The sequence below is a fragment of the Microchirus variegatus genome (assembly GCF_963457635.1).
Source record: "Microchirus variegatus genome assembly, chromosome: 2".
Classification (NCBI taxonomy): Eukaryota; Metazoa; Chordata; class Actinopteri; order Pleuronectiformes; family Soleidae; genus Microchirus; species Microchirus variegatus.
In genome coordinates, this window is record NC_139803.1 from 37,670,026 (window position 1) to 37,695,340 (window position 25,315).

Below are 25,315 nucleotides of genomic sequence, written 5' to 3' on the forward strand. Positions count from 1 at the left end.
TCTCAGCGTAGCTCTGATTTATGTCCCCGTTTGTGTTTCTGCACCGGAGAGAGCCTGACCAGAGGGGAGGGCAGTTGGTTTGACCTCACATATAAAAGTAAGGTGGTAATAGAGACTGAGACGGGGGGGTAAATAAATGTATCTGTCCAATGTGAGAAACGAAATCAATTTATGACCCTTCAAGATGCATACGGCGATGGGATAAAAGATGGGATCCAAGAAGCAGCAGGATCCAAAGTTTACCAACCAAATTCGTCGCCTCGTCTTCACACAGCAGACCATCTCACATTTGCATCGCTTCAAGCTCAGTATCAGCAAGACTTCACTCCCTACTTTTTCATTTGTATACGGTTCTGTTTCAACACGTGAAGACGGCGGCCTCTTAAAAGCAAGGCCCCTGCCCCTAAAGTGTCCACGAAAGGCTCATTCCAAGGCTGCAAAAACAAACTGTTTCTATTTAAAAGTGATTATACACTCGCGTATGTGTTCTACATTCAGTGTCTGCCAATAAACCCTTTCTACCGGTTACACACCGTTAAACTGTTCTTGGGTTCACAGGACTTCTGTTCATTAATCCAAAAAATGCTCATTACCAATTATAAATAATCAACCTTACACGACTGTTTCAAATGTACCCACAGAGGGAGACATTTAGTTGAGGGAAGGTTGTTTCATTTCAGAGGATATAAGAATAAAGGGAGAGGTCAAATACACACTGAAGAACAGGGGTCTCAAACTCAGATGACCTGGGGGCCAATGCGCATCTATTGTGGTCAAGAGGGGGCCGGCCTAGAGAACAAAAAGTGGGAAATAAAACAACTGTTCACAATAGTTCAATATTGCACACCACCATATATAATTAATAATTCTATTTATGATGCAAAATTAATGTATTAATATCAAAAACAGACATTTATTTCAAATGACATTAAAAATAGTGTGGACAACTGTAATTAAAATTTGGGCCAGGAGCCGTTTTGGCCAATGCCGTTCCTAATTATGACCAAATGTCTTATTATTACTGTTATAAAAAAACATTGCTGGCAAACAAATATTATATTCTATCACCTCGCTGGCAGCTGTGCCTAAAGTTACACACTGTGTTTAAAAGACGGTGAGGTCGTGGTCCATGTTTTCATGATTACATGATATTAAGTGGGGGGGCCAAATGTAATCGATTGGGGGGGCCGGTATTAATCAGCGTGAGATGCCACCGATTTACTCCAAACCCGCTGCCAATCATTCTTCATCCACAAGAGAACACTGTGGCCCGTCCTAAACGAACGCCTCGCTTCCAATCCGTCCACGTGTTTGCCCTCCCCCCCACACAAAAATATCTCCTTTGTCATAACCCATCATCCCCCCGCCCCCCCCCCCCACTGCCACTAATTTTCCCGGTACCACCCCCCGCTCTACTTCCTCTTCCTCCCACCGACAGTCCTAACCTCAGATTGGTGAGCACCAACAGGTGCCTGCTGCCCCACCACAGGCTTCCGAGTACAAACACATTCCGTCCTCTCGTCACTCCCAGCACACTCGCCCAATCAGGCCGTGGTTTTACCCGGTGCAGCCGTGGGCACACACAGAGAAGAAGAGAGAGACAGTAACACAGCCTGAGGTGTGCGTTCGAATCCAAGTAGTTAAAGTAGTCTTTATTCTCAGTTGTTTTTTCCGCCTCAGTCAGGAAGACTTTGGAGACTTTGTCATCCATCTCCAGCAGCAGGATCCAGGTGAAGGGGATTGTGTGGTGGTCAAAGACCTGGGGGGGTCTGTCGCAGGTAGAAGGGCCTTTGACCGACACAGTGAAGACGAAGAAGAAGATGTCATGACTGACGTTTATTGTGGACAATAGAAGATGGAAAACTATGTCAATGTGAGAATGAATATATTTCTCATCATATGCGGCGGCCTTTGTCTCACGTTGACAGGTAAGGAGTATTTGTATGGATGGAACTCAGTTTTACAATGAAATTAAAGGCACTTTATTTTATTTTTTTAAATTTGACACAGGGCTAGGCAGTCGGTCAATAACACTTTATATTACAATATGACTATGAAAAAGGCTCAATATATCAATATATGAGGCAAATCACTTTGTATGTTTTACGTCACGCGTCAAATGCTCATTTAAAATACACCATTGGCTTATATGAGTGTAAATATGAGTCTTTAGTTATCCATACTGACTGATCTGAAAAGACGTTTACATTTATATCACGTTTCCAAGATACATGTGACAAATATATCAGAGTACATGTATGTATGGTTTAAGTGTTTATAGCCTAAAAACATTCCTCCTGTACAACATGTGTCAGGTGAAACAAACAGAGACAGTTCGACTTTGACCCTTGACCCCACCTAAGTAGGGGCTCGGAGAACAAACTGCTGCCCTCTGCGTGTTTACATTCCTCCATGTGTCCTTACATTACTACGTACAGTATTTCCCGTGGGGGCTGCTTCAAAGAGACAAGCGTACGCGCGGGGAGGTGGAGGCTCTCGGGGACAGTGGCATTATAATCAGATAACAGACAGGCGTCCATCTACATTCTGTCATTTCCCTTAAACCGGTATTGATCCAACTACCTCTCTGTGTTTTTTCATTTGGATAAAAATCATAATTAGAATTGATTTACAAAGACAGCCGGGCTCTAATCTGAGCTCTGCTGAAGTGACTGTGACCCTACGACACCTCCGTGGGAGCGTACGGCACAGAAAAAAAAAAATAGCTTCCCCGCATTAGCCGCCGACCTCCATAGAGGTTGGGATGGATTGTTTCTGTCCCTCAGTGACTCCTATATAGCTCAGCGTTGGATTGTGCATCTGTTTTCCCGCAAAGAGACGAATCAACGCACAGAAGGAGTCGCTAGCTGTATGTCCTGTCGCGAGATGTTTACGTTTCACTTCTGGCTTCTGAGAACGTATCATGAATCACATTAACAGATCATTGTTTGTTAATCAGAGTCTATTTTGGTCCCTGATGGAGCTAGCATCCCAGCCATCCCTTTGATCCCATTCCCCTGCTGCATATCAATTACATTAGCTCAGTCACCTTTGCTACCCATCGTACACCAGCAGCATCTGCCCCTGCTTCTTTCATACGTCCAGTCCGTCCTTTGGCTTTTCCACGAATGTGGAACATATGTTGAAACACAGTCCGTGCACAATAGGTACTTTTTTAGCTTAAAAACAAGAGATAATATAGCAATTTTAATGGCGTTAGAAACCAAGATGTATGGTTTCTCTTACTGTGCTAGAGGTCAGATTTGCTATTCTCCAAATTTCGTGTTGAGATTATCAACCTCTAACACCTTTGATTTTCTTTAATTGATATAGATATATACCGAGTTGTCCAGGGTGCACCCCGCCTATCGCCCTATGTCAGCTGAGCGGACACGGAATACATATTAAAATACCCATCCATACTGAGTACACTGTACATGAGCATATAGTGTATTTTTAGCCTTGCTCAAACTGGAGGGAAGTGAACCTGTAACCACCGCAGACCTCGCTCACTGATCCACAGAGAACAAACATTCTGCGGGCTGGGCAGCTTAGTGGACTAATTTTAACTCTGATGGATGGATGGAGATGTTTTTTTTTTTTTTTTTTTTTAAAGATTCAATAAGGTTTATTCTTTAGCCAAATCGTTACCCGTATTTATAAATGAAGGCGTGTGCGACTGTGACTCTTGTTTTTTTATCCAGGAGCCTCAGAAGTAGAGCGAAGGCTCCATAAGAAGCTCTTTCAGAACTACAACATGAAAGTCAGACCAGCTCGTTACTGGGAGGACAAGGTGATGGTGCGCGTCGGGATGACGCTCTCTCAGCTCGTCAGCTTGGTAAACGCCGGTTGTTTTGAACGGCTCGCACTTTATATCGAGCTGTTACACACTGTTATACTCTTTGTTTTTTTTGTTTCCTCTCTTTGAATCGTTCTGTAGGACGAGAAGAACGGCGAGATGACAACCAACGTGTTCATGAATCTGGTACGAGCTAGAAAAAACATTTGTCTTTATCACCGAGAGCCGCGCTCCTCTTGCTCTGACTCCTCTCTCTCGTCCGCTCTGTCGCTCTGCCCTTAAATAGACTTGTCACTTTCTATAACCACAGATTATTCTGCGCTTCATCTCTCTCTCTTATTCTTCCAGTCGCTGTTTTTCAATTCTTTCCCTTTGCCCTTGCTGAAAGTGGTTGAGTGTGTCAGGCTGTGTCAAGATGAGTGGGATTTGAGTGATATATCAAAAGGCAGCAGAAACAAGGATATAAGTGACAGAGGCCTCCGAGCAACCTGGTTGGAATTTCACCTCTTCGCTCTCTCTACCTGATTGTTCTAGGCCTGGACAGACTACAGGTTGTCATGGGACCCGAATGAATATGAAAATATTGATGTTTTGAGGATTCCTCCCAACAAGGTGTGGCGTCCAGACATCTACCTCATAAACAAGTGAGTGTCAGCAGCATTAGTGTTATATTATTCTACATGTTTATATTATTTGAGTATGTTTTCCTTTGCAACACTATGATGCAGTGTTTGCTATCTCGTATACATCAACAAATTATGAAGGGATGACCGTGAAATGTGGTATAAAGACATTTATGATATCCAGAGATACTCAACAGCCCTAACCCTAACCCAAAAAGGCTGACACTTGGTATAATTTGTTAGGATTTTGCAATGTGGACATAGAGGAAGTACAATCGGACATGTCAAGGGACAACATCATCTCATTTGATCGCGTTTCCCCCCACAGTAACGACGGTCAGTTCGACGTGGCCTTGTACGTCAACGTCTTGGTTTACAGCGACGGAACGGTCAACTGGCTTCCTCCAGCCATCTACCGCAGCTCCTGTTTAATAGAGGTGCAGTCAGTCGTGTGACACAGTCCCCTCCGTATTCCACGTGTCATTTCTCTAGCTGATATTTCGGTCGATTCATTAATCGTGACATCCAACGACCTGCAGGTGGCGTACTTCCCGTTTGACTGGCAGAACTGCAGCATGGTTTTCCGCTCGTACACGTACGACGCCTCCGAAGTGGACCTGCAGTACTTCCTGGATGAAAACGGCAAAGAGATACAGGAGATTGTAATCGATGAGAATGCGTTCACTGGTACGTCACAACCTCCTTCTAAATGGTGGAACTGTTTGGTGCTTCACAGTGTAAACCTCTAACTCTAACCACTCTGTCTCGACACAGAAAACGGAGAATGGGCCATCTGTCACACACCCTCGAGGAAGAACATCAAGGAGGATCTGTACGAGGACATCACCTTCTATCTCATCATAGAGAGGAAGCCTCTTTTCTACATCATCAACATCATCCTGCCCTGCATCCTCACCAGCGTGCTGGCCATATTCGTCTTCTACCTGCCTCCTGGAGCAGGTCAGCACATCTGATATGTTTTGACGTTGTAGCTACAAATCACTGTCGGGGGAGGGAACAGGACATGAGACGACTCTGTGATGCATTGTCATGACAAGAAGCATGTGTCTAATGTACTACTTTAGGATTCAATGGAGGATTTATTGATATATTAATGCTTGAAGGGAAATGACCTTGACCAAGGATCTCCCTTGTCAATCTTTGTCAAGAGTCGTGCTTCACTGACATGGTGGAAAAGAAAACAGTACATAACGATGCAGACTGTTTGGGTTCATTATAAATTGCGTGATCCTGAGTGATTTGAACAATAATCAACTCTTGTTCTGAAACGTCACGGATGAAATCCGCGTTTCGCCACATCAAACTGTCGATTCTGCCGTCGTCAACATGAAACAGAAGCTAGCAGGGTGACGTTGTTTGCTGCTTCACTGTCATAATTAATTCTCAGAGTCATGCCTGTCGTCTCTGCAGGAGAGAAGATGACTCTCTCAATTTCTGTCCTCATCGCTCAGACTGTCTTCATGCTGCTGCTGGCTGACAGAGTCCCCGAGACCTCGCTCGGCATCCCAATTATTGTCAACTATGTCATGTTCACCATGATCCTGATCACCTTCTCTGTCATCCTGAGCGTGGTCGTGCTCAATCTGCACCACCGAACGCCCAGCACGCACATCATGCCAAACTGGGTTCGAATGGTGAGGGCTGGTCGTTCAGATTCACTCGGCTTTCCTATGTGTGCTATTCTGGTATCCCGTGACAATCCTGATTTCTGGAAAAATGTGCAGGTGTTCATTCACTTCCTGCCCAAGTATATCGGCATGATGAGGCCAAACCCAGAGGATGACGTGGTCAAGAAGGAATGCGACGATGAAACGCCGATGCGAAGCTTCAATGGGCGGCAACCTGGAGGAGAATACTTCTTTCGTAAGATCAACCTTGATCTTGTCATACCCTGGAGAGACAGGTAGGCATTCATTTATTCACAAGGGGTCTACAAGAGGCATGACTATCAAAAACAAGGGTGTACATAAGTCGAGTATTAATCTCACAGTCTATTTCAAAGCATTTCCTTGCATTCCTTTAACACTTAGTTGAGCATTGATGGGTACAGTCTTCCTTACATAACACAAAGCAAGTTTCCATGGTTGCCATTTTCTTCATTGCACCTTTTTGACCAAAACAAGAGAGTGCCACCAACCAGGAAGCCTGCACAATCAGTGCATATGGGTCCGCATGGACTAAAACTAGACATGTGGACAGATTCGTCCATGTAGCACATGGGCTAACGCAGGAATTGGTGGATGGCGAGAATATGTAGCGTATAATCCAAGCTGTACTGTAGACGATTCACTGAGGAGTGAAACCATAAAGCTATTTCAGATATAAAACCTCATTTTATTACTGGATGAGAGTCAAACACAAACCAGGCTCTTGAAAGAGATGAAGTGTCAGTAAAACAGTAAAAATCTCAAGACCTGAAGTTATGACCCTCAAGCTCCTCCAATCTGATTCAGTTTCCAGGCTTAAGATGTGCTGATCCTAATGTTACACCAGGGAAAGGTGTTTCTATTAATGTTAATAAAAAAAAACAACACAGCCATGAATCTTCTTTGTACGGCGTGCCAAACTGTGGCTGTTTGATGTGATGCCAGACCAGCTATTATAGTAAAGTACACAATGTGCTAGACTTGGCACAATTGCAACTATCACCACAGCAGCTCAGAGAATCTATCAAGAAAGTAGCCATTTACATTTCCTTTAACTTTAGATATTAAGCAAGAGATAACCAAAACACAATAGCACGGATCCATTCATATTACTTAGGCCCTGGCCCAATACTTCCCCTAACCCTACATTTTGCACGTTCATGTGTAGGGTGGAGCAAGGGGAAATGTGATTTTCCCCTTATAATCAACCCTCAAAATGTAGTGAGCTCTGATGCGGGCTTAAAAAGAAGTGGAAGATCGAATTACCCATGATGCTTTGCGAATTCAATGAGCCGGGTGATATTTTTCAACAAAGATGGCGGCCACATCTACCAATAAGCACAATGTTACAGTCGAATTATCTTGGAATATGTTGGTTTGATACACATCCAAAGGGCCGCTGAGCTTTGAACACTAATGTCAGAAAATAAGTGACGATTTATGAAAGCAGCTAGCTAACTAGCTAGCGAGCGGCTACCCACCGAGCGCCCCAATCACATTCGCAATATAGCATTTACGAGGACGGAGAAAAACAAACAGCTGATCCGCCGGCATTTTTCCTGAAAGAAAATAGAAGCACGCTCCACCGGTAGACTTATCAACATGTGACGTAGGTTAGCACGTTCGTTACGTTCACTACGCTAATTTGCATGTAGTGATGTCCCAATACCACTTCCCTCAACTAGGGGAATTTATGGTTGAGGGCACTCAAAACCAAGGGGAAATTTTAAGGGGCGAGGTATTGTGACGGAGCCTTAGTCTTGAAAGAAAGCCTGATCTTTCATTTCACACGCACAACACCTGAAAGCAAGAGTCATAAGACGCATCTTACTTGAGTTTATGTTATTTGTTTTTCAAACACACAGGCCTCATCACTCCAAGCCAGCCCAGGCATTATAACCGAGCTAAAGCTGGGCATCTCTCACCCCATTCCAGAGGCATCAGATTCGGCTCAAGCTAAGCCCCACTCCCCCCGTCCACAGTCGCCACTCGCTGAGCCTCTGTTTAGGTTAGGCATTAGGGGATAATCCACACAAAAAGGTGGTGGAGGCAGGAACTGAAGAATAGATGGGGGGGCTGGATAGACAGACACGGAGTGAACAGATGGATTTTGTCGTTTTTTTGAAGTTGTAAAGGCATGTAGACATACGTTCATCCGCCTTTCTATATATGGTATATCTGTCTTAAGGTTAGCGTGAGCGAGGGTCGCTCTATGCAGCATATTTATGACAGTTCCCACTGAAATAACACTGAGCGTGAAACCAGTTCAGTCAGTATTTACATACATTGTGCGTATGTATTATGTACAGTGAGTGTCACAGTGAGAAGGGGTCATTGTGTCTGCGGTAATGAATGCAAGCCGTGGAATGCAGATGGCATGCGGCTTGTAAGGCACCACATAGTTATGTTTTGAGTTGTGGGTACACACACTCACACACACACACACACACACACCTGTTTTTATTGTCCCACAGTCCATCTGTTGTCACGCCGTCTCTCTCTCCCTGTGACACTTCGATAACTTGTCCTGCTTCTCCTTCTCCCCGACACACACACACATAATAAACGTGTGCAGCTGTGTGCGGCTTCATGCATAGACGGACTAGTATGTAGATTTGTGAAGCGAAGGGGACAACGACGCGACCTTGAAATCTCAGTGCGTCAGTCAACATATGATGAAGATACAGTTAATGGTTTAATGGTAAGAGATGAGGCCCGTCGTTGTTGCTCGGAATAGTTTTCATTTCAATTCGCATCAACATCGACTAGAAAATAAGGCAAGGAGAGAAAATCTAAGTGAGAAAAGGAATTATTGCATAGAAAACGAACGGCAGGATGTTTTGATGACACCTAACTGTTTTTTATTCCTCGCACGTTATGATGTGGCAACGACGCACATCACACATTTCATCACACTATATCCAGTAATGTGACATGAAGCTTGAAGGATAATTGTGTCCGGCGTTCGTTATGTAAACACACAACATATACACATGCCAGAATGGGCCTCATACATCCCCCCCTGTCTTACATAGTGACAGTCTGATTAGGTTGTAATGGTACATGAGTGGAATAATTACACAGTATTGGAACTTTAAGATGGAGTTTAACCAGTGTATAGTCATCCTAGCCTCTTGTAGTAATCTTATATATATAGTTTTCATTCCATCTTAATTTAGTCCATTAATTAATTGATTATCCTTATTTTATGTATTATTTTGCTATATTACTTATCGATTATAATTAATTTTGATTACTATAGAGGAGGGCCTAGTATAAGCTATAATCCCTCCTCCTGCACCTGTTTTTATCTATTGTGTATCGCATTGTATATTATGTATTTTTTATTGTGCAAATAAATAAACAACAACCAATATAGGAATAAATAGTGAATATTTTTCATACAACGTGCGACAACAGTCAGAATGACCAAACCTGCTGGAATTCAGCTCAGTTGTGATGTAATCATGAATTGCACAGCCACAGCCCTCTAGTGGGCTTTTAGGGTGCTGCAGGTGGGTCCTGAGGTGTCATTAAAAATGTAATTATTATATAATAATAGTCTAATTACAGTGGATTTTAAAATGTGTGCCAGGGTATTTTTAAGCAATGGCTGACCTCAGTGCTAAAACTTTTAGAGATGCAATATCTGAGAGGTAAATTAAGAGATAAATGCTAGATGTTCATATTTTACAAGAGGTGAGGGGGTGAATAGGGCTGAAAACAGGCCACAAGGAGGAAGTGGAATCTGGAAAAAATAGTAAACAGTATGTATAAAATGCAGTCAAGTGTGAGTATACTGTATAAGAATACTGTGAATACTCAATAGCTTCACTTTCCTCCTCATACAGTATGTTTTTCGTCATTGCTCAGCTGTGAGTGGTAAGAATGAAGGGGGGGTCAAAGGTCGTGACATCACATATATGTTGACCAGTGTTGTGTCAATGTCACTCCTGTGTCTCTGTCAGTCAGTGTTCAGGGGAAGTTCACAGTTGTACTCGTCAGTGGCCAGAGGGCACACAGTACAGTACATCATGCATGAAATGAAAGAGGCAAACAACACCGACACCTGCATCTGTGCTGTATATACGCCCTCCAGTGGACAGATAACGTCAGTGCTGCTTTGTGAACAATGCTCTGCTTTGTGAGTTGCACGACGTGAAGCTGGGGCTTCTGACGCATTTGTAAAGAGTGAAGCTGTTTTTTTTTTACTTCAAAATGCACGGACCACAGATTAATGTATAAAGATGGAAAATGAATGAGATTATAATATTAAAGTTTAATACAGAAGAAAAGGTAACTGAAGTTCACCCTGAACTTTCAATCATGCAATGCACCATTATTCCAGATTTTTAAAATACGTGTCGTACATCTATGTTTACATGCATTTTACTTTTATTTCACATATATGTCAAACATGTATGACCTAAATAAAATAATCTAAATGTGCATAAGTCAAACTTGTAGAATAAAAGTTCTGCAAAAAATAAGATTAACACCTACAAATATTCCAATTATTACCTCCTATTTATACATCCTTATTGTTGGGAAATCAGGAGACCAAATACCTGAGTACATAGCACAGCACTCACAAGATAAAGTGTCAAGTATTTAGTGCGACCTGCCCTTACACTGAGCACGACCCTGGCTCTCTTAAAAACCTGGAGCAGAACCCAAATTAATGTTACTGGTAAAAACCTGTGTCTGTATTACCATTTCCTGTTACAATCAAAACTCATTGCAGATGAGCCTCAGAAAGTATAACCTGAAACATTAGGGTAAATCTCAGATAATATTCAAAATCCTGCAGAATCCTGTCTCACACCACAACGTCAAAAACCCTGAACTATCCCCTGTAGTGTTTCCCAGCTTTAACTGCACCAAACCTGTTCCTTGGCATCACTCTCTAACCGTCTCTTCTTTTAGGTGTGAGGACACAGTGCAGCTCCAGCGGCTCGCGAACACTGACAACTACTGTCTGATCCTCCCTCCCAACCTGAAGTCAGCCATCGCCGCTGTAACATACATGGCCGAGCAGCTGAAGAAGCAGGACACGGACGACACGGTGGGAAACGTGCACGACACGCTGTCGGGGGCAGCTACTTAGTCATTCTGTCTTGTCCTTCCTCAACACGGGGTTTCAACACATGCACCACTGACGTTCACATGTCACTGCACCCGCACTGTACAGAACAATGCTGACGCTGCACACTGTTGAATATGTGTGTGTGTGTGTGTGTGTGTGTGTGTCCTTCCAGATGACAGGAGACTGGCAGTACATCGCTCTGGTGGTGGATCGTCTCTTCCTGTGGCTGTTTGTCATCATCACCACACTGGGAACCCTGGCTATGTTCTTAGACGCCAGTTTCAACTACACTCCAGATAACCCCTTCCCTTAGAAAGCACACACACACACACACACACACACACATGCACGCATACTCACACGTACATGTTAAATATTTATACCGTCCGCTTCTAAAATGTTATGTGAGGTCAGGTTGTGAGTTGCATTAGCACACGTGCATAAATAGTAGCACATGTATAGTACGGCAGGAGGTTAATTTGTTACGCGCAAACAGTTTTGTTGTCGTCTCAATCGTGTTTTTCGTGTCTTTATTTGAGTCAAAAAACTTGAAATAAATGTTTTTTGAAAAGTGTCCGTGGTTGGTATTTGAAATGCGTTTGAAACTATGTTTCTAGTTGCATTATGTAATAAATCTAAAGCAACTGGCCATAAAATGCTCCTAATATGTCACAGAGACTCAGGAATAATGTTCATATAACAAACTGAACTCACCAACAACAACAGTACAGACAAAATATTTGCATTAAAAAAATATTTTGCAGACTGCAAATCATGTTTTGATGTGTTGAAATCATGTTTTTGCATGTGGCGCCACCTACTGCCGTCTACCAATCATTGCAGTCAGTAGAGTCTCAGCTGCCGAGCAACCACGGGTTGCCAGTTACGTCAGAAAACGAAACCCTAAAAGACCTCGGTATTTTGAATTTGAATGTAGTAACCGTTTTTGGCCACATTCTTACATATGGCACCTTTAAAACACAAAAATGGATGACTTAATATAAAGAAAGGGCATCAATAACCAAAATATCTATCTATAGGACTGGGTTTTCAAAAGACTAACTCTGTAAAACACCGTCAGTGTTTCAACTGCATAAATCATGTGCCATTGGTCCAACGAAATAAACATTTTATGGTCAAAGTTGACAGATTCTTGTACGTTCAGCTGTGTTGACAATGGTTAAAATGATGAGCGGCATTCAAAACTATGAAATTATGGTAAAATACCAACAATATGTAAAAGCTATGATAATGTAATGCAATATGATTAAAAGAAGACCAATGAGATATAATAAACAAGACTTCTGAGACACAAAACAGTCACAAAGGGACACAAAACACACTTTTCAAAGCCTAAAATTTGAATCTAAACACATTTTTCTCTTTGAATCCACACCTCAGTGGATTAAGTTAGTGCCACAGTGTACAACAACAACAACAACTCCACCACTCCCACCTTCCCTCTGAAATAGGATGAGAAGAATGAATCCACAAGACCAAGAACGTAACCTGGCCCTGGTCCTGTCCTCCCGCTGCGGCACAAAAGCACAGTGTTGTTGCGTAAGAAGGCCGAGGACAGAAAAGACACGGGACGTGAAGAGAAGAGAAGGGCGCCATCGCCCTCATTTGCACGCTCAGAGCTTTTCAGGGAAAATGCCGTGAGCCCAGCGTGTTTTATTGCGAATGCCTCAGTGACTTCCAAGGGCACTTAAAGGACTTCAATCATTAGATTTGCACTCCGCTTGCTCACTTCAGACCCACAAGAGGCCTCAGAAACGGGAGGGAGAGCCCCTGAGAGAATGTTGTTAGTGTCTCACTTTGGGGCTGATTTAGCTGTTTTCCCCGTCTCACCTCCTATTGAACATTAAGCGACGGTTAAAACCAGCAAGACAAATGTGTGTTTACGCTTTTAAAACAGAAAGTAGTGTACCAGGGGAGGGGAGGGGAGGGGGGGGAGAGGTGGGGAGCAATGTTCTCTTTGTGTGCTCGCAATCCAGGACCTTTGTGGAAAAACAGCCAAGAGGACATGATGTAAATCAGGTTACCGGTAGCAACAGCACTGGTAGGCGTGAGACTGGGCCCCCGATCAGGCTGCTCATCTTCCCTCTCTACATCCAACACAGTCGTTTTGTGTCCACATCTTTACCTTCGTGAACGTCTCTCTATCACTTTTTCACTTTCACATCCAGATTACTTGGAACTAGTGGCTCATTCTACCCTGGCAACAATTTGGCATTTCGTGGCCCCCACAGCTCAACCTTAAGGCCTGTTTTAAAAAAGACTTATAGCGCGAGAGGCAGTGGGTGAAGGTGCAGGGAAAGGGCACGGACATGAGAAAATGAAAGCACAATGTGAGGGGGGGGGAAAAGAGAGGTAGAAAAGCTCATTAACTCCGATAGGTAAAGCAGCCGGTAGGTGAGAACATTCCCATTAAGTTGTCGGTAGGAATAACTTCCTCCGAGCTTATGGCTTATTACTTCCTCTCCCATTGGTGTCGGCCTATTGTTTGCGACACAGTGTGCAGTCACAAACACCGCGGGGCTATAAGCCGGATCTCTGATATGGACAATGTTTGCTATTGTCTCTTGTTTTTCAGGCCCCTTTTCATTCACTACAGGAAGCGGCTGCAGCTCGATTGTCCGTGAAACCTAATGTGTAACAGATCTGTTGTCTAAATAACAACGGTTCTACCTCTGGATTAATGTCGTTTTAATAAGGCACCAGGGACAGTTGAATGTTATTTTCTTTAGCGAGCAGAAGTTCATGTATCGCAAGAGGGCGACGCTGGAGATTTGTGACAAATGATTAGACATGGTCTTTTTCTGAAAGCGTAAGTAATAAATGAGGGTGTTTTTTTTGTCTAACAATAACTAATATTCAGTAATTATTCATGTTAAGGCGCACTGTTATTGTCATAATAAATAAAAGTGCTCTTTTCAGACACTACTCTAGTTCTCCTCTAAGAGCATTAATACGATTTTATGAAAAAGCAATCACTTTTTGTATTTATTCAAAGATTACACTTTTTTTTGCTGATTTAGCATCATTTTGATGAGCTGATTCCAAAAATCGCATTGATTTTGCTCAATCAGGTCAACTTTCTGAACAAAGCTTAACGTTTTTGTTTACATGTACGGGTATTTTCACGTTTTATGATGCAAAATTCTTTTATATTTCTTGTAATAAACACATTCTGGAGATTTTGCATGTGCCAACTTATGACTAATTGTCTTTTTATATATTAGAAGTTAACAAAGTGGCTCCGACCAGAAGATCTTGCAAAAATAAGCCGGATGTATTCTGCCACATCTGCGGTGAATTGGGCTAAATGTGATCAATTTAGTCAGAAGATCGGATTTTTCAAAATCTAATTAGCAAATTCAGCAGGTGCAAAATGGTCCCAATTCAGTTGGAAAAAACATAACTTACTTTTTTTTTTTTTTGGGAAGAGTTACCTGTTGTCAAACCTTATTTTTAAATCACGTTATCGTTTAAAAACAGAAAAAAAAACGTGTGATAATTCCTCGGCTCGACTGGATACATTTTCCTACATTAAATCTCTGTGTTGTCATCCAGCGGTTTAGCGCAACTCATTAGCGCCTCGGTGAAAACAGAGAGGTCGTGAATCTGCTTAGAGGCCGTCAGCACCGTGTGATTGATGACCTGGGCTCAAAAGGACGAAGTTAGGAGCTTGGTCCACTTTGTACAGAGAGATTGAGGACTGAGTTATGTGGAGACTGTATATTGTACATAGAGACTTCACACGTCGCGCGTATACAGACAGAAAAACACTCAAAAGAATTGCGTTGGTTTATATTCTTTGTTGATGCTCAGTAACACGTGACTGGACTGTAAAATATTGAGTTTTTCCATTTTATTTTCACATTTCCTGGTCTTTAGACGCACGTTTACTATTATATTACCTCTATTGTCCACCTTCTGCTGCTGTTGCGCTGCACATTTCTCCGTTATCGGGACTAAAGGACGATAATGTTATCAGATTTTGGTGCTTCAAGGAAATACAGCGGTCTCAACATACCAGAAAAGGATGCTGTGCTATAGTTAATTTGCCAAGAAACCATTGGCTTTTCAAAATAAAAGACATGCTAGTTTGTCCTTTTGGGGCTGCTGTGGAAACATGATGGCAAGATGGCTGCCTCTATAAAGCAAGGTCCTTACGTAAAGCACATATAAGTAATAATAAAGCTCCTAAATCAGAGGTCTCAAACTTTGCTATTTATTATTTATTTGTTTTGCATCATAAATATGTTGTTATTATGACCTACATATTGTTCCGTATCAAAATAAACACTTTAAAGGTGCCATATGTAAGAATGTGGCCAAAAAACGGTTACTACATTCAAATTCAAAATACCGAGGTCTTTTAGGTATCGTTTTCTGACGTCACTGGCAACCCGTGGTTGCTCGGCAGCTGAGACTCTACTGACTGCAATGATTGGTAGACGGTGGTAGGTGGCGCCACATGCCGAAACATGATTTCAACACATCAAAACAATGTTTTGCAGTCTGCAAAATATTTTTTTTTAATGCAAATATTTTGTCTGTACTGTTGTTGTTGGTGAGTTCAGTTTGTTATATGAACATTATTCCTGAGTCTCTGTGACATATTAGGAGGATTTTATGGCCAGTTGCTTTAGATTTATTACATAATGCACCTTTAATGTTGAAATAGTGTGAAATATCGTCATTGTGATATAATATTAAACTCATATCGCCCAACCACTGACAAAACAATATTTTGCATCATCATTTCTTAAAGAATCACCTAAAGTTTTTAAAGTTCATGGTTGCCATAATAAATGTGTGAAATGAAGGATTCTGGTATTAGGAAAAGGAGTTAGAAAGAGAAAAAAACAACCTGTTGCTACACTGGAAGCTGAGCTGCTGTGTTTCCAGCGGTGGTCAGCTGGTGGAGGCTGCAGCTCTGTTCACTATTACACACCCACTTCACACCATCACCCACAGTGTGATGCCCATCCCCGACACACAAGACGAGACCCCCGGGACACAACTCACAGAGACGCGGATCCTCCAATGACCTTCTACAGAACTTGAGACAATTCTGCGGAGATATAAGCGATTTGCAGAGGCTGATAACGGGACATCCATTTTTTCTCTTTTAATAAAAGTTTTAAAACAAGCGGACTTTAAAAAAATAAAAATAAAAAAAGTCAAAGGCGATGGCCAACTCCGGTGTCCAGCTGCTGGGATTTTTCCTCTCGTTAATTGGGATCGTGGCACTGATCATCGGGACTATTCTGCCGCAGTGGAAGATGTCCGCGTACATCGGGGACAACATCATCACCGCTGTGGCCATGTACCAGGGACTGTGGATGTCGTGCGCCTTCCAGAGCACCGGGCAGCTCCAGTGTAAAATCTATGACTCCATCCTGCAGCTCGACAGTAAGAACTCAGCACCGTGTTCAATGTCACTCACTCATATTGTCAGTAAATCAACAAGTCCTTCTCAAATCACAAACTGTGACTCTTTATGGCCTCTCCTGGATGATCAGGACGCGTCTGAGAGTAGTGGATTTGCATATAGTCCTGGTCTATATTGAAATGTCCTTTTATTACATTATTATTACAACAGAAATGGTGTTTTAAAGAGTCTTTAGGGCAGTTAAACTAGTTCTGACAAGTCACCGGGTCTTAATTTGTCATCCAAAGTGGTCTTTATGTGGAAAAAACTACTTTTTTTTTGCCATTTTCACAAAAAAAAATAAAGGATGTACTTATTTTGTTTAGTTTTTTGGGGGGTTAAGATTTACCTTATGAGTCTAGCACATGTTAATAACAGTAAAAATAATAAATAAAAATAGTTAAAAAACAATAGTAAAAGTTTCCCTTTAACGCTGCAAATCAGATGCCAACTTTAAGCCTCGTTTAAAAAGAATATTTTGTCCCCCACAAACTGACACCTGTGGATGCACCTGATTCACCAAAATCAAACCTCAGTCTGTAGGTGTAATCTGCTCATGACAACGTCATCACCGACATGATAAAACTATAGATTACTACTAAAAAGTACAGGAAAAACTAGGCATATGTCAACACAATAGTCAGTCCAATAATCACTGGATCTGAAAAGGGAAAATATAAAATCCGAAACCTCTAAATTTCACGTAAGCGTCATGAAGTACAGACTAAAACATATGGGCTATGTTTCTTCATTGTTTACAGTTGGAACATTGTGTTTGAGAAATGGCTGCTGATGGCAAAGATGCAACTCCTGAATCAGACTGGTGTTGGCATCGTATCGGTTAGTTAACATCTAGGACATTGTCCATCTCTAGGACAAACAAAGTCAGAAGAAGAAACAAACTAAGGAGGGTTTTAAAAAAGCTTTGCCCAGAAACCTCACCCGCCTTCCAAGGAAACCCTCCTCCTCCTCCCACCTTCTCACACGTAAACTTCACAACACTCATAACAGGAGATGATTTATCATCCAGGCATGGTGTGAGACACAAAGAAAAGCTTTGGTGTCGCTTCACACAAGGAGCTCGCTGTAATGTTTAAAGTCTCCGATCACACGACAACAATGATTTACTACGGTTTGGTTCGAGAAACGCACTCTGAATTGGGATTTTTGTATATTTTGAAACCAACTGTGATTCATCTATGGACAAACACAGTTTGTATTTCTGTTGAGCTGCATCACCAACATGGAAAATAATGGTCCTTTGACGTCAGATGGATTATATCTGAAGCATCGGATCAGTTCTGTGGGGCTTTGATTTTTCCCATGATCTTAAGGTTTAATGACTCGTGTTCATGCATTTATTGTTTCACATTTATCACTATTTTATAGAGTCTCCCCCTCTCCTCTCTCCTCTACATCCTCCTCCCTCTTTCCTCACCATTCTTCCCCCTCCTGACCACTGCAGGGTTTTTGTTTGTTTAGGCAGGGCAGGGACGGCCTAGACTGGCACAGACTGGTTCGAGGTGGACAGAGGGTGGGGAAGATGGGCCACCCCTTTGGTAGGTTTATAGTACGAGGGAGGGGGCTGGTGACGGATGAGGATCCTGACTGTAGGTTTGCTTTATTCCGTGTGTCCTAGTGTCCATTCATGTGTATCCCGGGGTTTCTCTTCTCGGAAAAACATTAAACTGTCCTGAAAGGATCATTTGATCTGAATTCACGACATCTGGACACACTCGTAAAGCCTCTTTAATCGGGCATGGGTGCTTTATTATACATCGTTTTCTATTTCGCGCTTTGTGAATTGCGATTCATTATTTGACTTCTTTCATTTTTAAACTGTTTAGGCCACATCGCACTCACGAAAAAACGATTTTTCTGCCTCCCCCTCACTGAAAACCACCCGTTTTTCTTCCAGGTTCACTTCAGGCCACTCGCGCCCTGATGATCGTTGGCATCATCGTGTCCGTGGCAGGCTTGGGCGTGGCGTGTATGGGAATGAAGTGCACAACCTGCGGCGGGAACGACAAACTACGCAAGTCCCGCGTCGCCATGACGGGAGGCATCATCCTCCTAGTGGGCGGTGAGTGTCATCCTTTATAACGACACATATCGCTGTAGTATGATGCCAAATCTAAGGAATCGTAAAAATATGTTGAGAAGTCCTTCAAAAATGGTAGAAAACGGATTATAATACACCAACATAGACCTGGTTGTTAAATATAATACACCACGTTGCACAATCTCACCCTTCTATCCCACTATTGCTTAGATCTCTACATCATAGGTAGGAGGAAGTTTAATGTTCGCTCCAAAAAGCTTTCCTCCCACTCTTCTGCCCTTGTCCGTCAGAAGTCGCACGACTGAACGGGCGCAGTTTTCCTGGCACTGGTTCTAATATGAGGGGTCAAAGAGGAGTTGAGAAATAGAAAAAAATCTATAGAGCCGTGTTGGTGATGTGATCTGAGGGGGATAAAAGCTCAAGTCTTAGGTTTTGATGAGCGACTGATGGCTGACTTTCCTCTCTTTTTCAGGGCTTTGTTCCATCGTGGCGTGCTCCTGGTTCGCTCACAATGTCATCCGGGCTTTCTATAACCCCTACACTCCCGTCAACACCAAGTGAGTGACATCAAAACAAGGACTTTAAATAAAGAAATGACATTTGCGTGTTCTAAAGTCTAAAGTCACCCCCTTTTTCCACTCTTTCCATCAAGGTTTGAGTTTGGGGCGGCCATCTTCATTGCCTGGGGCGGCTCCCTCTTAGACGTCCTTGGTGGAGCCATGTTGGCTGCTTCGTGTCCAAGGAAGAAGCAGGTATCCAAATATCCATCCATGGCCAGTTCCCGCTCTGGCGCCCAAAGCGGCACCAAGGAGTACGTCTGAGAATGTCTTCCCCCCCCTCCCCCCCCCCCAGCCTGAACACGAGCACCGCCTGGGACTTGGACACTTGGAGTAACACGGGAAGGTTTATGGGATGCAGAGAAAATGAATTTGGACTTTTATTGTACTTGGCGTTCAGGCCTGCGATCGCTGCTCCCCTCCCTCGATTATCAAGCTGCAATCTCACTCATTTCATGAATGATGTCTCACACTCTGTCCACACATTCCACGTTTGTTTACAAGAAGGCTTCGCAAATGCATTATAATTAGATCCCCCCGACTTAATAGACAAACCCCCAGGGTGCAACATCGCCAACAGTAGCCTAAATTATTATATAGACTATAGCCAACACTTGCACGTCTACGTTAGAAACAGCGTCTATTAGCGTTCGCCATGTAATTGAAAGTAATCAATCCCAGTTTGGTGGCTAGGCTACGAATCACGGGGGGGAGCTTGTACAACACAGTCAGGGCGACAACGCAGCGTTTTATACGAGCCGTCGGCGGGTTCTAAAATAAATGTTGTGACGAGCAGGGCGCGACTTCACACGCGGGGCTCACTGTGTAGGGTGAGCGAATCACACGGGCCTTTTTTACTACAACGTTCACGACAGGTTCCGCACCTCTTCGTACCAGTCTGTTACAAACCCTGCTCGGGCTCATAGTTTCCACATGAGCCACTGTGAGGATAAAGTGCCTCTATTTATTTAGTCAAACATAGCCTTTTTTTTGCTCCCGTGTAGATTCACATACTAGTTTAATGTAGCTTTCATAAAGGTTGTTGGTTTTTTTTTATGAGATACAAGACGTTTTATGCTCTCAACAGCATCTGCTGTTTTTATGTCATTTTATACACTTGGCTTATGTAGCACATACTGGTATAATAAAGTGAAGGAAAATGTTTTAACATGTACAACAATTTAGTAATAAAGACACTGCAATATTGTCAATAGTGTGGTCATAATAGGTCATTATACAGCAGACAAACAGCATATGCTAGCATAATTAGTAAGATAGGAGAGGCCCCCTTCACAATTTTAGTATTTTGCTTCTTGCTAATTGGGTCTAAAGGCAGCGAGTTTCTCATCAATACACCATATGTATACATAACTTATAGCACGTGTCAAACTCAAGGCCCGGGGGCCAGATGTGGCCCACCACATCATTTTATGTGGCCCGAGAGTGATTAATTGGTCTTAAATATCAGTTTATACTGCTTTAAGGTGTGCCTTGACCTTAAACTACATTTCCCACAATGCATGGCGATTGCGTTACCCGCAAAGTGACGGCACCGCCACTAGATCACAGCGTATCACCGTATACGCATGCATGCGACGAGTGAAGTTGAATAAGTAATAAATACAGAAAGTTATAACCTTTATTTTACTTTAACTATTATAATTGGTTACATTTAGTTACATTTATTCTGTATGACAGTTACATCTGGCCCTTTGAGGGTAACCATTATGCTGATGTGGCCCTCAGTGAAAATGAGTTTGACACCCCTGACTTATAGGTAAAATAAATACGTAGCACAAGTGGAGACTTCAGGTCTACTTTTTATGTGCAAAATGAAAACTTTGACAGAAAAAGTGCAAGTTTCAACCGTCAAGTTTTTCAAACTTTCACTCTTCCTTTTTTAACAGGGCTTAAGTGGATATTCAATCTGCTTTGTTACCTTACATTGAAGTTAATTAATTCAATGCATCAATGCATTCCAGAAAACAACTGACACGAGGGAAGGGAAAAACAAATTAAACTCCGTCCACTCAGACTGCACAAAGATTCTTTCCTTTTATTTCTCCAGATGCATATTACAAAAAAAGTTGACCACTTTCATGCAAATGAGAAACCGGGACCCAAACGACGATCCGGGCTCCGAGCACGAGGATGCTGTGAGTAATGGTGTGCTTTCATCATGACGCAGCGCGAAACGAGTCACAATTTCACAGCGAAGTAACACATCTTTAAAAATGACCATTGTATAGATGACGTCGCGTCATTCCAAAGTCCACAGCAATCTTTAAACGCTCCCAAAACAAACAAACAAACAAAAGACTGTTACGATTGTCTCAGCAATAAGAGCAAATCATAGGCCGCTTGTTTTCGTCGTCTCATACTGTCATTGTAAAGGCAGACGTTATATTTTAGTGGTCAGCCTACACCTTAAACACACACCGACACTATGTGCCTGTAGCTCACAAACATGTGTTGCCTCAATCTGATTCAGCATCAAATATCCTTTGGCATTTCCCCCCCCCCCCCTCGCCCGCCCGCCCCCCCCCTCCCAAACGTGGACACCTGTCCTTTTGATCAACCTGCCTTTGAAAACAAACACAACCTGCAGAAATGTGCCGTTGTTGTCTGTGATATTTTTACTGCTGAGTCTGCAGCCCAAGCAAACAATGAGCTCAAGCTGACTCGGCATGATCTAAAAGAGAAAACCCGGTGGTGCGGTCTGAGAATACTACTACACGCAGTAGCCCTTAATAACAGGATATACCAGTTACATGTCCTGATGCTTTTTAAACAGACTCCATGCATAGAATTCTGTAACATGTCACTGCACATAACAGGCATTCCCACAAAGTGCACTATTTGGAAAACACAATAAATCTCAGTTACAAGATGACAGAAGCAAAATATCCATTCACAAACGAGTAAAAACCATGTAGAAGCCATGACAACAACTGTCTCAAGTCCTGAAAAACAACAAATAATTAGCTGCAGTCATTTTTTTTTTCTTCTTCTTCTATAAATAGCAAGCGTTCATCCACTGGAAAAATAGTACATCACTTGCATCACTGTGAGAGTAGAGAATGATAGTCATTGCACAACCAAAGCTTAATGTTTTACCTGTGTGAGACACATTAACAGGCGTATGTTCCCTCTCACAACCATTGCACAGAAGAAAAAAAAATCAGAAACCTTCACCAGTGAACAGGCAGCGAGAGGCTGATTTACATCTGACCCTTTGCTCAGTGCAACTTTAGAAATGTAGCCCTTATTAAGACGCTCTGAAAAAATAGACGCTCTTCTCCGAATCCTTCCTCAAGTCCTCATAATCTGCCACCCACTGAGGTGCAAAGTGTGTGTGTGTGTGGGGGGGGGGGGGTCGATGTGGTACAATTAATTCACAGTATGATCAAAGTTAAGTTAAATAAACATTATGTACAATCAGAGCCTCGGCTTCAGCTGGCACTAAAATGAGCCGGTGTTGTGCCGCGTCGAGCCATCGGACACTTCAGCAGGACACTTGACAGGATCAAGGTCAAGATCGCTGACTGAGGTTTGGCGTCCCCAGGGGATTTCATATTTAACCTTTTTTTTGTTTTAAGTTTGGCACTTCACGGTGAAGTTTAGGAGATGGGAGAAAGGGAAACAGGACACTGCCCGTTGTTGTTCATGATGTCGTCCAGGTCTTCATCGTCCAAGTCCACTGAGAGAGAGAGAGAGAGTGATGAAGCATAGATACATATACAGTACGTCATTGACTTATATACAAGTCCACTTCTAGCTTCATATTTGATCTCGCAAACTTTTTAAGTGACATCTCTGAGGGAAAAACTATTACTTGGAATATTTTAACATCATTTTCCAACACCATACCTGTCAGAAACAGCAGTTTATGTAAATGTTTACAAGGTCTAACTGAGGAAATCCTTAGCCACATTTAGGCCTGCAACTATCAGGTTTACTAAATTATAAATGATTCTTCCTCCCTAAATGGTCAGTTCATCCTTTAAACCTACAAAAACTGCATTTGCTAAACTAATAAATGGACAATTGGAGGTAACGCTGTGTGCATTCTCGTTCATTTCAGTGTGTTCCAGTTCTCTGGTGCATTTAATGTCTCTTATACTGTTTACAGTGCACTATTTTAAAGGTGCCATATGTAAGAATGTGGCCAAAAACAGTTACTACATTCAAATTCAAAACACCGAGGTCTTTTAGGTGTCGTTTTCTGACGTAACTGGGAACCTGTGGTTGCTCGGCAGCTGAGACTCTACCGGCTGCAGTGATTGGTAGACGGCGGTAGGTGGCGCCACATGCCAAAACATGATTTCAAAACATAAACATGATTTGCAGTCTGTAAAAGACTTTTTTCATTGCAAGTATTTAGGCTGTACTGTTGTTGTTGGTGAGTTCAGTTTGTTATATGAACATTATTCCTGAGTCTCTGTGACATATTAGGAGACTTTTATGGCCAGTTGTTTTAGATTTATTACATAATGCACCTTTAACTTATAGCAACAGAATTAAAAATAGCATTTGAGTTCTTATTTCTCTGAATCAGCAGAAGTTGTTTTACAGCGTAATTTTATAGAAACGTGTAGACAAGACTTATTAAACACCTACATGTGTGCATTGTTATTGTATATGTGATAAACTGAGCCAATGTCCGCCCTTTCTTTTGCCAATTAATAATAATGAGGTGGTGGCTCTTTTTTCACTTGAGTCCATTCTGTCATGTATATAATTTAGAGGATTCACTGGGATACATGCTGCTGTAAAAAGTGTCATCCACACCTTTCTTTGTGCGGCCGATTTGGCCCAGTTTGGGCGCCCTCTGCCCGAGTCTCTGCGGGTTGGCCCCGCCGCCGTGGCCGCTGACCTGTGGGTGTCCCGGGTTGAACTGTCCGGCCGGACCGGGCTGCCGGGGAGGCCCGCTGGGAGGGATGAGCTCGGGGATTCCTGACGCTCCGTACATGTCCACAGGACGCCTTTCTCCCGTTTGGCCACTAGATGTCCGCACACTCGGAGCTCTGCGTCGTGTCGAGAAGCCTCTCACTTCCGCAATGGCATTCAACAATGAATGTATGACAACGGACGACAACACGCAGGCAAGAACGCAGAGAAAGTCCCCGCCGCCTGTGAATCAAACACACACGTCAGTCGAAAAATAGCTGTCGTGCGTCAGAGAGCGGTGCGCTTTTTTGGCAAGCGCGCACAGACACTTGTGCGCAGTTTACGCTCAAATGAACACTGCACTCGTGTGCTTTCCGCTGCATCAATACAGGTGGAGCGAATGCCTCCCTGGCCATTTACAATAACGCGACAATAACGTGTCTTCCCGGTCTGAGCGACTCACGACACAAGTGCCTTTCCGCGCCTGACTATAAAACCCAACACGAACCCGTCACAAACACGGCGGAGTATAAATGAACACGGCCTTACCTCTTGTTCGCTGAGGCCGCAGTTTGGAGCTGGATCGGGCAGAAGCGGCTTCAGAGCGCTGTGTTGTTGTTTATCAGAGCTCTCGTCTCCCTCCTCTCGCTCACTCTCTCTGCCTCTCTCTCTTGGCACAACACCGAGGAAGCGTCGATTTAAAGGGGCCTCCCGTCCTTTTCTCGGCCTTGAGGATTTCCTCGAATTGTGTCTCGACTATTAACGCAACGTGTTGCAACGTCACTGCGGGGTTGATCTTCAACGACAGTAGCTGGTCACACTTGAGGATGACACAGTTGACGTGCGCTAAAGTTTCGATGCCGCGGGGCGTAATTACGCACCTTCAGTTATGATAGGAGTGACTCAGGCGACAGCCAATCAGGAGCAGCGTTTAATAACCCACTGTAAACCCACATGACATGTCATTCTTCATTCAGAGGCAGCAGTTCTAGTCAGATCTCCTTTCTGCAGGCAAGTAAAAACAACTTCAGGAGAACTCTGTTTACAGATCCTAAAAGATGCCGTCCATTGTTTTCAATGATTTGTTTTCCCTGAGGCAACAACTACTGATTTATTATGCGTCCACACTCCTGACTGTAATGTCTTCAACCTCACTGACCTGCAACAAAATCTGAAATTCGTATGGAG

General features: G+C 42.9%; 3 protein-coding genes across 3 annotated transcripts; 2 read left to right on the forward strand and 1 right to left on the reverse strand.

The window, feature by feature from the left end:
• Positions 1 to 1,855: 1,855 nt before the first annotated feature.
• Positions 1,856 to 11,488, forward strand: chrnb1l (cholinergic receptor, nicotinic, beta 1 (muscle) like; the record flags this gene model as incomplete). Its single annotated transcript, XM_083907107.1, has 11 exons — positions 1,856 to 1,928; positions 3,705 to 3,838; positions 3,941 to 3,985; positions 4,334 to 4,443; positions 4,751 to 4,859; positions 4,962 to 5,109; positions 5,197 to 5,382; positions 5,854 to 6,077; positions 6,168 to 6,346; positions 11,016 to 11,154; positions 11,348 to 11,488. The coding sequence occupies 11 exons, from the start codon at positions 1,856 to 1,858 to the stop codon at positions 11,486 to 11,488; spliced, it is 1,488 nt and encodes a 495-aa protein (XP_083763233.1).
• A 4,888-nt stretch (positions 11,489 to 16,376) lies between these two features.
• cldn7a (claudin 7a) lies at positions 16,377 to 19,501 on the forward strand (the record flags this gene model as incomplete). The annotated part of the gene is made up of 4 exons (XM_083885877.1): positions 16,377 to 16,599; positions 18,537 to 18,701; positions 19,153 to 19,237; positions 19,333 to 19,501. 4 exons carry the CDS (start codon positions 16,377 to 16,379, stop codon positions 19,499 to 19,501), a joined length of 642 nt encoding a protein of 213 aa, XP_083742003.1.
• Positions 19,502 to 21,799: 2,298 nt separating this feature from the next.
• Positions 21,800 to 24,790, reverse strand: LOC310944889 (uncharacterized protein). The gene is made up of 3 exons (XM_083910734.1): positions 24,677 to 24,790; positions 24,029 to 24,370; positions 21,800 to 22,937 (listed from the first exon to the last, which is right to left on the reverse strand). The coding sequence occupies exons 2-3, from the start codon at positions 24,207 to 24,209 to the stop codon at positions 22,858 to 22,860; spliced, it is 261 nt and encodes an 86-aa protein (XP_083766860.1). The 5' UTR covers positions 24,210 to 24,370; positions 24,677 to 24,790; the 3' UTR covers positions 21,800 to 22,857.
• Positions 24,791 to 25,315: the final 525 nt, after the last annotated feature.

Bases quoted from the DNA above. Each gene is read 5' to 3' on its own strand.
- LOC310944889 (XM_083910734.1), bottom strand. From the start codon at position 24,209: ATGTACGGAGCGTCAGGAATCCCCGAGCTCATCCCTCCCAGCGGGCCT. The intron at 22,938-24,028 runs GTGTGGATGACA...TCTCTCTCTCAG, and splicing joins AATCGGCCGCACAAAGAAAG to TGGACTTGGACGATGAAGAC.